This window comes from Lithobates pipiens, unplaced genomic scaffold (assembly GCF_037356315.1).
Source record: "Lithobates pipiens isolate NorthernLeopardFrog02 unplaced genomic scaffold, aLitPip1_a1.2 Scaffold_27, whole genome shotgun sequence".
Classification (NCBI taxonomy): Eukaryota; Metazoa; Chordata; class Amphibia; order Anura; family Ranidae; genus Lithobates; species Lithobates pipiens.
In genome coordinates, this window is record NW_027507788.1 from 97,273,314 (window position 1) to 97,284,916 (window position 11,603).

Here is an 11,603-nt window from a genome sequence, read left to right on the forward strand (position 1 = left end):
ACCATCGACTCCAGGCAGGAAAGGATTTTTCTACCAGTAGAGAAGATAGAAAAGGTCCAGAGTGCTGTGAAAAAGGACCCAGACAAACCTGCCTATCTCTGTCAGGGCAGCCATGTCTGTGTTGGGCCTCCTCACATCATCCATTCCTGCTGTACAGTGGGCACGCTTGCATGCAAGGGAGCTCCAACAGGCAATTCTGACAAATTGGTCCTACGGGGACTCCCTGGAGAAACAATTCAAGATGCCCCCTCAGGTCCAGAGAAAGCTCTGGTGGTGGAGGGATCACTCAAATCTGGACAAGGGTCTACTTTGGTGTTTTCCGGTAGACCTGAGGCTGACTACAGACGCAAGCTCCTGGGCGTGGGGTGCCCACCTGGAAGGGCATATGGCCCAGGGGAGCTGGACAGTCAGGGAGTCCAGGAGATCCTCCAACTGGAGGGAACTCAGGGCCATTCTGCTCGGGCTATGGGCCTTCGAGGGAGTGGTTCAGGGACTCCATGTCCAGATCCTTTCCGACAACGCCACAGCTGTATCCTATATAACAAGGCAGGGGGGCACAAGGAGCAGGGTGCTGCTATCCTTGGCCAGCCAGATTCTGTCATGGGCAGAGGGCAACCTGAGGTCCATATCAGCAGTGCACCTCAAAGGGGACCTGAATGTGGTAGCGGATTTTCTGAGCAGGGAAAAAGTTCAGGAATCAGAATGGAGTCTGAACCACAAAGTTTTTCAAGATCTGACAGTGAGATGGGGTCTACCTCAGATAGACCTATTTGCGTCACGAAGCAACACCAAGCTGAGGGCCTTCTTCTCTTTAAACAGACAAGATCAGGCAAGCGGACTCGATGCCCTAGCACACCCGTGGGATTTCCGCCTGTGCTACGCTTTCCCCCTCTTTCAATTGATCCCTCTGGTTCTAAAGAAATTGCAGGGGGAATCCACGAGTCTAATCTTAGTGGCCCCCTTCTGGCCCAAAAGGTCATGGTTTGCTACCATACAGAGGATGGCGGTGGGACCCCACTGGGTTCTTCCGCTTCGAAGGGATCTCCTAACCCAGGGACCTCTTCAGCATCCGAACATCGGGCAACTCAATTTGACCGGGTGGTTACTGAGGAGCAAATTTTGAGGAGAAAAGGGTTGTCTGATAAGTTAGTCACAACCCTCCTAGGAAGTAGAAAAGATACTACTAGGGCAATTTATTTTAAAACGTGGAAATGTTTTAACTCCTGGTGCCTATCAAAGGAATTCCCTCCCCAGGAGATTTCTTCAGTTCTTGAATTTCTCCATGAGGGCATGGAACTAGGGTTGGCAGCCAGTACCCTAAAGACACAGGTAGCTGCTTTATCGGTTTTCCTTGAGAGACGATTATCTCAAGAACAGCTTATTATTAGATTTTTTAAAGCTCTGGCCAGAGCTAGGCCCGTACCATTTAAGTTTTTCCCTAAATGGGACCTGTCCTTGGTTCTACGGGCATTGACAAAGGAACCTTTTGAACCCCCAGTAGCAGCGACTCTCAGGTTGTGGTCGCTTAAGTTAGTCCTTTTAGTGGCCATTACATCTGCTAGAAGAGTAAGCGAATTACAGGCCTTATCAATAGTGGAGCCTTTCTGTTGCATATTCCCGGACAGAGTTGTTCTTAAAACTGACCCGGGCTTCCTTCCAAAGGTCTCAACAGCCTTCCATAGGACGCAAGAAATAATCCTACCTACCTTTTGTCCTTCACCTGCAAACGCTAAAGAGAAATCTTTCCATACCCTAGATGTTGGAAGGTGTCTATTACACTATCTAGAGATCACAAGTGAGTTTAGGAAGTCAAACTCCCTTTTCATAGCGTTCTCAGGACCACGGAAGGGCTATAGTGCGTCCAAAAATACTATAGCTAGGTGGCTACGAATGGCTATTAGGGAGGCCTATAGTGCATCCAGGGTTGAACCCCCCGCAGGGGTTGTCGCCCATTCTACTCGGGCAGTAGCAACTTCCTGGGCGGAAAGAGCAGGGGCCTCTCCGAACCGAATCTGTAAAGCGGCTACGTGGACAAGCTTCGCCACCTTCACCCGCCACTACAGGTTGGACCTGCTCTCAGCTTCAGACCAGGCGTTTGGCAGAAAGGTTCTGCAGGCGGTGGTCCCTCCCTAGAGTAAGTACTCTCTTATCTCCAGGTGCTGTCCTGAAAGACGAAGGGAGAAAAACCCTAGTTAGACTTACCGGTAACGGTATTTCTACGAGTCTTTCAGGACAGCGCTGATGACCCACCCTATATTGTGTTTGATAAATGTGGTGTTATTGCTATGTTTCTGCTTATTTAATTTCAGCATGGCGGAGGTACTCTATGAACAACTGAGGCCATGGTGGAAGTGTCTGGTCTTTAAAGTGATCTGCAGTGTTTCCTGGGAAAATGGGTGGAGCTGCGCTCTCTCCAGGTGCTGTCCTGAAAGACTCGTAGAAATACCATTACTGGTAAGTCTAACTAGGGTTTTTTTTTTGGGAGCCACGTCGCACGACCGCGCAATTGTCAATTAAAGCGACGCAGTGCCGAATCGCAAAATGGTCCGGTCTGTAAGTGATTAAAAGTCAGCAACTACACTTTTTGTAGCTGTTAAAGTGGTTGTAAACCCTTACAAACCACTTTGACCTACAGGTAAGCCTAGATTGGACCTGTAGGTCCAAGAAATATCTCCTAAACCTATACGGTTTAGGAGATATTTACAAAAAGACAGGCACCGCTGTCTATAGCGCAGGCGCACTGGGCAGGTAGCAGATCACGGCGATATGCTGCTCATGTTGGCTCCTGTGCTCATGCACGGGAGTGATGTAATTGCGGCTCCGGCGAATCACAGCGCCGGAGCAGCGAGACCCGGAAGTTACTCTGGGATACATGGCAGCGGCGAAGATGAAGACGGAGGACCGCTTCGGGGGTTTCGTTCTCAGGTAAGTTATTCATAATGTGCTAGTATGCTATGCAGTTTTATGAGGGCACATTTCACTACCACGTTAATAATGAATAATTCCACCACTTGGGAACTCTGTTGCACTTGAGTGAATGCTAATGGAGAAGTACAGAAAAAGCTTTTATGACTTTGCACTCCTGAGATTTATAGAAGTAGTTTGTTCTGCACTGACTGTCACAGAGCCTATCCCGGCTCTTAAAAGACCCCAAACATTTGGTTAAGATCCACCCAGAAGCACGGACCAGCACCTGGCTTAGCCTCTGCCGGGATTCTGATCCAGACCCTCTCTGGGATGCAGAGTAGAGAGCCGCTGACTGACAGTCTCGGCTCTCTGCTCAGAGTGGCGGTTAGAGCTGCACGATTAATCATTGAGAATTGTTTTCGTAATTTTTTTTTCCATTGCGATCTTAAAAAAAGTATGTCCCGATTCTTTCTATGCAAAGAATTCTCTCTGCTCTGCTGAAGCCGACAGCCATCAAAAAAAGAAAAAGAAAACAAAAAAACAAAAAAAAAGTATAAACATTGTAACAATTTGTCCTTTAGATCAAAAGGAATATACTTTAGTGTTTAAGTTGTTAAACTTCCCTCATTTTCACACCAAACCTTTTTATGTTTGTTGATTTCAAGTTAAAATAATTTTTTTTTTTTTTGCCAGAAAATTACCTAGAACCCTCAAACATTATATATATATATATATATTTATTGTTTTTTTTTTTTTTTTTTTTTTTTTTAGTAGAGACCCTAGAGAATAAAATGGTGGTTGTTGCAATATTTTATGTCACACTGTATTGTATTTGCAATGCAGCCGTTCAAATGCAGTTTTTTGGGGAAAAAATTACACTTTACTAGTTATTTTTTTTAATTCATTAAAGTTAGTCCATTTTTTTTTTGTATAACATGAAAGATTTTACGCTGCAAGAATCTTTTTATTCTAAGCAAAAAAAATATTCTCATTTTGGACAGAATTGTGCAGCTCTAGTGGAGGAGCATAACTGTGAGCAATCAGGGGTTTTTGATCGCTCGGTTCTCAGTGCAGTGCCCGCGGGGGGACAGATGCTGCATCCAATTAGGTATTTGGGTTTGACTTGAAGAAAAGGTGGCAACCCTAACACTTTAGCGGTGGACAGCAATTTTTCTTTTTTATATAGTATAATACTATACAGTAATCATATGAAATTAATCACAAGAGTCCCCCATTACATCAGAGTCCACAGAGTTCCCCTTTTACATTTGAACTCGCAGAGTTTCCTTACACTGTAAGGGGGGACTCTGCAGACTTTGATGTAAGGAGAACTCTGGGGACTCTAATCTAAGGGATACTCTGGGATCCCTGATTTCAGGGAGAACACTGTGGCCTCTGCTGTAAAGGGGGACTCTGATGTAAGGGGTGCCCTGAGAACACTGATTTTCCTTACTGTACTTACTCAGAGACAGGAGAGAGAAGAGGGGGGGGGACTTCAGTCACAGACAGGGATGGATGGTGAGCTCACTCACCCCTTGGCAGTCAGCACCTCTCATCCAGATGTATCTGACGTTGCTGTACTTCAAATTTCCCACCCCCCGCTTTCCTTTTCTGAGCCACAGCGCCAGGGATTGGAGTGTGGGCAGACACAGAGGGGTAGGGTCAGGTGGAATAGGTGCAGATTGACCCCTCTCTCCTCTCCTGAAGGGGGGGAAATTGTTAGTGCTGGCTTTGTCTAGTGTGAAAGAGAGTTTAAGGCCTCATTCAGATGAGGCGCATCCACTTGCACGGAGTCCGCCGGCTCAGCAGGAGATCTCTCTGTTGATCTCTGCTGAGCCGGCGGATGACAGGTCCCTCTCTGCTCATTGAGTAGGGAGGGGCTTGTCGAGCGCCGCTGGTTTCTATGGAACGATCGGATGAAAACGGACAGCATGTCCATTTTCATCAGATCTTGCCCGATCCGATCCGCCAGTGATGGATCGGGAAGTGGGGTCATCCGTCTGCTTTTGGTGGATCGGACCGGGTGGGATATCACTGCTGACATCTGTCACTCCATAGACTAACATGGAGCACCCATTATGGTCCCACAGTGTGAAAAGGGTCTAACATACACTCTCGGCTTATACATCTGTAGCTAGAAACCCTGCTAGGAAGCCATAGTTTGGTCTAAATGTGTCCGGGTTTCAGGTGGTCTGAAACCCGGATGCATGATTCCAAACCCGAACTGACTGGGTAAATCCAGGACAGGTGGCAACACTACTAGGTAAGTATAATCCTTTTTTTTTTTTTTTTTGCAAAGCCATACTTCTCTTTTAAGCAGGCCATACACTCAGAATTTTGACAGACTCCTCTGAATTTCTTCTGAAACGAACAGCTGGTGGCCCTGCCAGCTCTATAGAAGTTGATTACTTAATGGACTTTTGTTGAAGGAGCCAGGCTGAACATTTCTGTGCAACCAGCGGCAGACAGGCATTGTTTGGGTATTCAGTCATCCAGCACTCACAGCTGTCAGAATACAATAGCCCAGCAGGGCGGATTTATCCATCCACCGAGTTTTATAGATGGAGGAATCTGCGAGGTTTCTTATGTGCAGACTGAAGTAAATAAATCTATTAGTATGGAACTGTAGAACTAGTTCCGTACAGCTCAGTAAATTGTTAAAAAAAAAAAAAAAAAAAAAAAGTATCCAGTTATATTTTTGCATTTAGGAAGACATCCAGCTAACATGTATTGTTGATTTGTTGATCCAGGAAATATCCAACTGCCTCCTAGGGGGTCAGGAAAAAATTCTGTCTTTTTTTTTTTTTTTTTACCCTACTGAGGCAAAATGGACCACGTTATAAAATTAAAATTACAAATGAAATTGTAACCGTGAGGGCTGGTTTGCACTATAAAAACATACTCCAGACTATTTCCGGATGTGCAAGCATGTTTTTAATGCATTTTTGATGCGTTTCTGGCTTTTTTTTTCCTTTTTTCTTCACAATACTGGGGTCCAGTGCATTTTTGATGGATTCCAGTGCTTTTTTTTATGCATTTTACTGTGTTCCGGTACAGGAAAAATGCAGCTTGTTCTATTTTATTTCTGGAACTGAAACACCCTGGAACTGGCTGCACTGGTGTGAACTATGCCATTGTAAACCATAAAACCTACTTTACATGCATTTTTGATGCAGAAAAAAAGGCACGTGACTGCATGTGGTGTGAACTAGCCCTGAATGTGTTTTTTGTTCAGGAAAATTCATACATATTGTAATATACTGTACAAGTTCTAGGCACAAAAGAAACCTGTTTGGTAGGTCTGGGAATTCATTCAAGTAGCAGGTTTGGATGAAATTTCCCGACCGGTGAACGACGATGTAAGTCGGCAGAATGGCACGGACAGGCAAATGGGTGTACAGGTACGTCGGCAACAGGGATACCTGCGATTGTCGAACGGGGAGATGCCGATGTAAACAGCATCTTCTCGTTCTGCCTAGCAACAAGTGACACTGATCTCTGCTCCCTGTGATTGGAGCAGAGATCAGTGATCTTTGAAACACAGCCATGCCCCCCACAGTTAGAAACACGCCCCTAGGACACACTTAACCCCTGCACTGCCACCTCCTGGTTAACCCCTTCACTGCCAGTGTCATTTACATAGGAATCAGTGCATTTGTATAGCACTGATTGCTGTATAAATGGCAATGGTCCCAAAAATGTGTTAAAATGTCCAATGTGCCTGCCATAATGTTGCAGTCACAATAAAAAAAAAATTATTAATAAAAATGCCATAAAACTATCCCCTATTTTGTAAACGCAATAACTTTTATGCCAACCAATCAATAATCCCTTATTGCAATTTTTTTTTTACCAAAAATATGTAGAAGAATACGTCGACAAAAATTGTCGCTATTTTTTTTTTATAGTGCAAAAAATAAAAACCACAGAGGTGATCAGATACCAGCACAAAAAGTGCTCTGGTCTTAAGCCAGCAAAATAGTCTGGGCTGAAAGTAGTTAAGGGCCAGCTCACACCATAGAAACATAGTCCAGATGTGTTCCAGATGCCTTTCTGCATGCGTGTTTTTAATGTTACATAGTTAGTCAGTCAGGTTGAAAAAAGACACAAGTCCATCTAGTTCAGCCATAAAAAATAAAAACATAAAATAAAAAATATCACACAATCCCATATACCCAATCCTATATCCGCAGTTGATCCAGAGGAAGGTGAAAAAAAAAAAAAAACAGAAGGCATGATCCAATTTGCTACAACAGGGGAAAAAATTCCTTCCTGATCCCTGAGGGGCAATCGGATTTTCCCTTGTTCAACTTTACTTTAAGAAAGGCCTGGATTATTTCCTAAAGGTACATAATATAACTGGGTACTGACATTTATGGTAATCTACTGAGCCTGCAAGAACCACCTCTGGAGGGAGTTAATTCCACATTTTCACAGCTTACTGTGAAGAAACCTTTCTGTATTTGGAGATGAAATCTCTTTTCCTCTAGATGTAAAGAGTGCCCCCTTGTCCTCTGTGTTGACCGTAAAATGAATAAGGCAACACCAAGTTCACTATATGGACCCCTTATATATTTAAACATGGTGATCATATCCCCCCCCCCCCCCTCCCCTTAATCTCCTCTTCTCAAGAGAGTATAAATTCAGTTTCTTTATTCTTTCCTCATATCTGAGTTCCTCCATGCCATCTTATCAGTTTGGTTGCCCTTCTCTGCACTTCCTGCTATCCTTTTTGAGAACCGGTGCCCAAAACTGAACAGCATATTCCAGATGAGATTTTACTAATCTCTGGAGTCCTGCCACTCTTCATACAAGAAAGGACTTTGCTCGCTTTCAAAACCGCAGCTTGGCATTACATGTTATTATTGAGCTTATGATCTACCAAAACCCCCAGATCCTTCTCCACTATGGATTCCCCCACAATGTGTTCCAGTGTGTTTTTGATGCAGTCCAGTGCATTCCCCCCTCCTCTTTTTTCCCTAACCTTAAAGCAGAGGTCCACCCTAAAGTGGAGCTTCCGCTCATTGGAACTCTCCCCCCCCCTCCGGCACCACAATTGGCACCTTTCAGGGGGGAGGGGGTGCAGGTACCAGTACAGGTATCTGCACCCACTTCTGGCATAGATATCCGCAGAATATACGCCCCTTTCCGAAGGTCCCCCGCTGTCTGCTGGGAAACACATGGATCCCAGAGACAGCGGGGACCATCCTTATTGCGCAGCGCGACTCGCGCATGCGCAGTAGGGAACCGGGAAATGAAGCCGCAAGGATCCACTTCCTGATTCCCATAGCCAAGAGCAGCACCCGAGAGACGATCGAGAGATCGGCTTCGGGTACCGACATCGAGGGCGCGCTGGGCGGGTAAGTGTCATTATTTTAAAAGTCAGCAGCTGCAGTATTTGTAGCTGCTGGCTTTAAAAAAAAAAAAAAAAAAAAAAAAAAACGACGGACTCCCGCTTTAAGGGACAGTTCACACCAGAGGCAGTTCTGTGCGCCAATGGCCCTAGAGCACACCATGCAGTCAGTTTCTGCACCAGAAACTGACCTGGAACTGGCTGCACTGGTCTGAACTAGAGCCATTGGAATACATGGAAAACACAGTGCATGCATTTATAGGGCCAGTTCACACCACAAAAATGCACTCCGGATATGTTCTAGATCAGTTTTTTTTTTTATTACAGTTCACACCACACGCAGTTCTAGTGGGTTTTTGATAAAATTTGCTAGGTTCCAGTACAGTTCTGTGCAGAAAAAATGCAACATGCTCTACTTTTTTTTTTTTTTATGCACTGCAAAATGACTGCACTGGTATGAACTATTGGAATACATGGAAAACACTGCATGCATTTTTTGTGCAGAAAAAAGCGCACGGAACTGCATCTGGTGTGAACTAGCACTAAATAAGGATGTGTGTTTCAGTGCATTCTTGGTGCGTTTAGGTGTGTTCAGGTGCGTTCAGTTTTTGGTGTATTTTACAGCGTCCCAGAACAGTCCAGTGCAGAAAAAATGCAGCATGTACTTTTTTTTATGGAACTGGAATGCATTGGAACTGACCATACTGTTGTGCACTATGCCATTGGAAACCATATTACCTAATATGCATGTTTTTTGATGCAGACAAAAAAAAACCGCACTGAATTGCATGTGGTGTGAACTGGCCCCAAGGGTTTTCAAATTATTTAAGAGAAGAAAGAAATGGCTGCACATCCAGAAATCCCGATTTGGTGTTATCATTGTGAACAATAAAAGGCAAAGACACCAACATATGGTCACGTAGTAGGGTTCACACATACATCTTGTGCTAAATCATTACCAATTATTTTCAAATTATTTAGTTGACTCAATGATGGCAAGGCCAAATATAATGATGAACATTTTTTTCAGAATTCTCAGTGTGAAAGAAATCCCACTGGCGTATATCGAGTTTAGTGTGCGCTGTGATAATGCACTGTTAACCACTTGCCAACCGATACGTCAGCACAATGGCAGCGGTGGGCAAATGGGCATACCTGTACATCCCCTTCAATTGGTGGGGCTGGCGGATGTGACCATGCCCGCGGGACCGGAGGGCTCGCTGTTCGCCGGTCTCCCGGCGATTGTGTCATGGAGCATTTATTGTAAACAAGGCATTTCCCCGTTCTGCCTTGTAACATGACAGAGATCCACTGCTCCCTGTCATTGGGAGCAGTGATCGGTGTTATATCAGTGGTAGCCCACCCCCCCCCCCCCCCCCGTTAGAATCACTCTCTAGGACACATTTAACCCCTTGATCACCCCCTAGTGTTTACTGTGTAAATTACACTGGCAGGGAAGGTGTTAATCAGTGCATTTTTATAGCACTGATCACTGTATAAATGGCAATGGTCCCAAAATAGTGTCAAGTGTCCGATGTGTCCACCATAATGTCTCAGCCACAATAAAAATCGCAGATTGCTAATAAAAATAATAATAAAAATGCCATAAAACTACCTATTTTGTAGATGTTATAACAAAATATGTAGAAGAATACATATCAGCCTAAACTGAGGGAAAAAAAATATATATATATTTTTGGGGGATATTTATTATAGCAGAAAGTAAAAAATATTGCTTTTTTTTTCAAAATTGTCTTTTTTTTTTGTTTATAACACAAAAAATAAGAAACTGCAGGGGTCAAATACCACCAAAAGAAAGCTCTATTTGTGGGAAAAAGGACGTAAATGTTGTTTAGGTGAAACATCGCACGACCGCGCAATTGTCAGTTAAAGCTCTGGTCAGGAAGGGGGTAAAATCTTCTGGGGCTGAAGCGGTTAAACATACATTGTACAATGTCTTAATCCTCGTCTTTCTAAAGTGTTGTGGGCAATTTACATAATTATTAAATTATTAATTACACATTCAAGAAATGGGCACAAGTATGTTAAAATGTATGCAATTGTGTGTGTACCAATAGACAGAAAACACAGTTTGCATTGAACGGTACTGTAATTGTGTTGTCCCCCCCTATATACATTGTAAAGCGATACGTAAACTGTTGGCGCTATATAAATCGTGTATAATAATAATTTAAGGTTGAACTGGATGGACTTGTGTCTTTTTTCGACCTGGCTAACTATAATAATAATAATAATCTAAAGAATTTATCAAAAAATGTGCATTTGGCAGCAACGGCAAAAGCCAGCACATTTACTGGTTTATTGCGGTGCAAAGTACACCCTAGTATACCACCTCTAAATTTACTCCAAGAAACCCAGTTAACAAGCTTTCTTTTTAATGCTTGCAACACATTCATTTTGATATGTTTTTGCACCTTACAGCTCTTATTATAGTAACTGTTATCTTGTAGAATTTTCTTGCCGTGAGTAATACAGGATCAAAACTCTGGATCAACTTGTTATATATTAGTACAAACTCACCTGAGGTTAGCAGCAACAGGACACAAGGGATCATCAAACCCATTCCTACTGACATCCTACTGATGCTTCTTTAACTGGAAAAGGTTGCCGTATTCACAATTCCGAAGAATTTTTCTATTTATAGTCAATTTCCTCCAAGCCGTTCTCCTTGTTGGAGCCTGTGTGTTGTGCCTTCTAGTTCTTCATAATGAAGCTTCACAGTCACTCACTGCTAGAGGGAAGTGTGTGAAATATTAATGTTTAACTACATCCCCTAAAACACTGTAGTGCGTCATCATATCCAGCTTCCTGGTGTGCTTTGGCAATTATTTAATTTACATGAAGGAGTTGTCAGTTAATAATAATGTAGTAATAATGTCTGGAGTTAATTTCAACTATTATAAATGCAGTGCATTGACATAAGAAAAAGTAGGATAGCTTTGTCTGCAAAAGGTAACCATATGTTATTATTCGTTATAGTATGTCACAAGTGTACACAGGGCAGGGCAGGACAATCTGCATTTGGATCACAGAAAGAGCCGGAACATGCTGCTTTACATCGGTATGTGGAACAATTTAAACATCAGCATGAGAAAAAGAAAATTGCAGCGCTAACTTACCAATCAATAACACAATAATGATGGAACCCTCTAATGTAGTGGTTCTCAACCTGGGGGTCGGATAATGATTTGCCAGGGGTCACCGAATCCTGGGCTGCTTCTGAAGCCCGCACTGATATCCCTGGAGCCCGCAGCCATCCACTCAGCCTCTTTGCAGTCGCCCATTCAGTTCACGGCATGGCTGGGGTGGGCAGAGATTAGAG

At 43.6% G+C, this 11,603-nt stretch overlaps 1 protein-coding gene across 2 annotated transcripts in view; it reads right to left on the reverse strand.

Moving 5' to 3' along the window:
* Positions 1 to 11,012, reverse strand: part of LOC143934021 (cell adhesion molecule CEACAM1-like) — a 98,151-nt gene extending 87,139 nt beyond the window's left edge. For both annotated transcript variants that reach the window (XR_013263192.1, XM_077457254.1), the window contains exon 1: positions 10,802 to 11,012. Coding sequence is in view for 1 of the 2 variants with exons in the window: in XM_077457254.1 (XP_077313380.1) it covers positions 10,802 to 10,856 (55 nt within the window). In the remaining variant the exon portion in view is untranslated. The remainder of the gene's footprint in view (positions 1 to 10,801) is intronic.
* Positions 11,013 to 11,603: the final 591 nt, after the last annotated feature.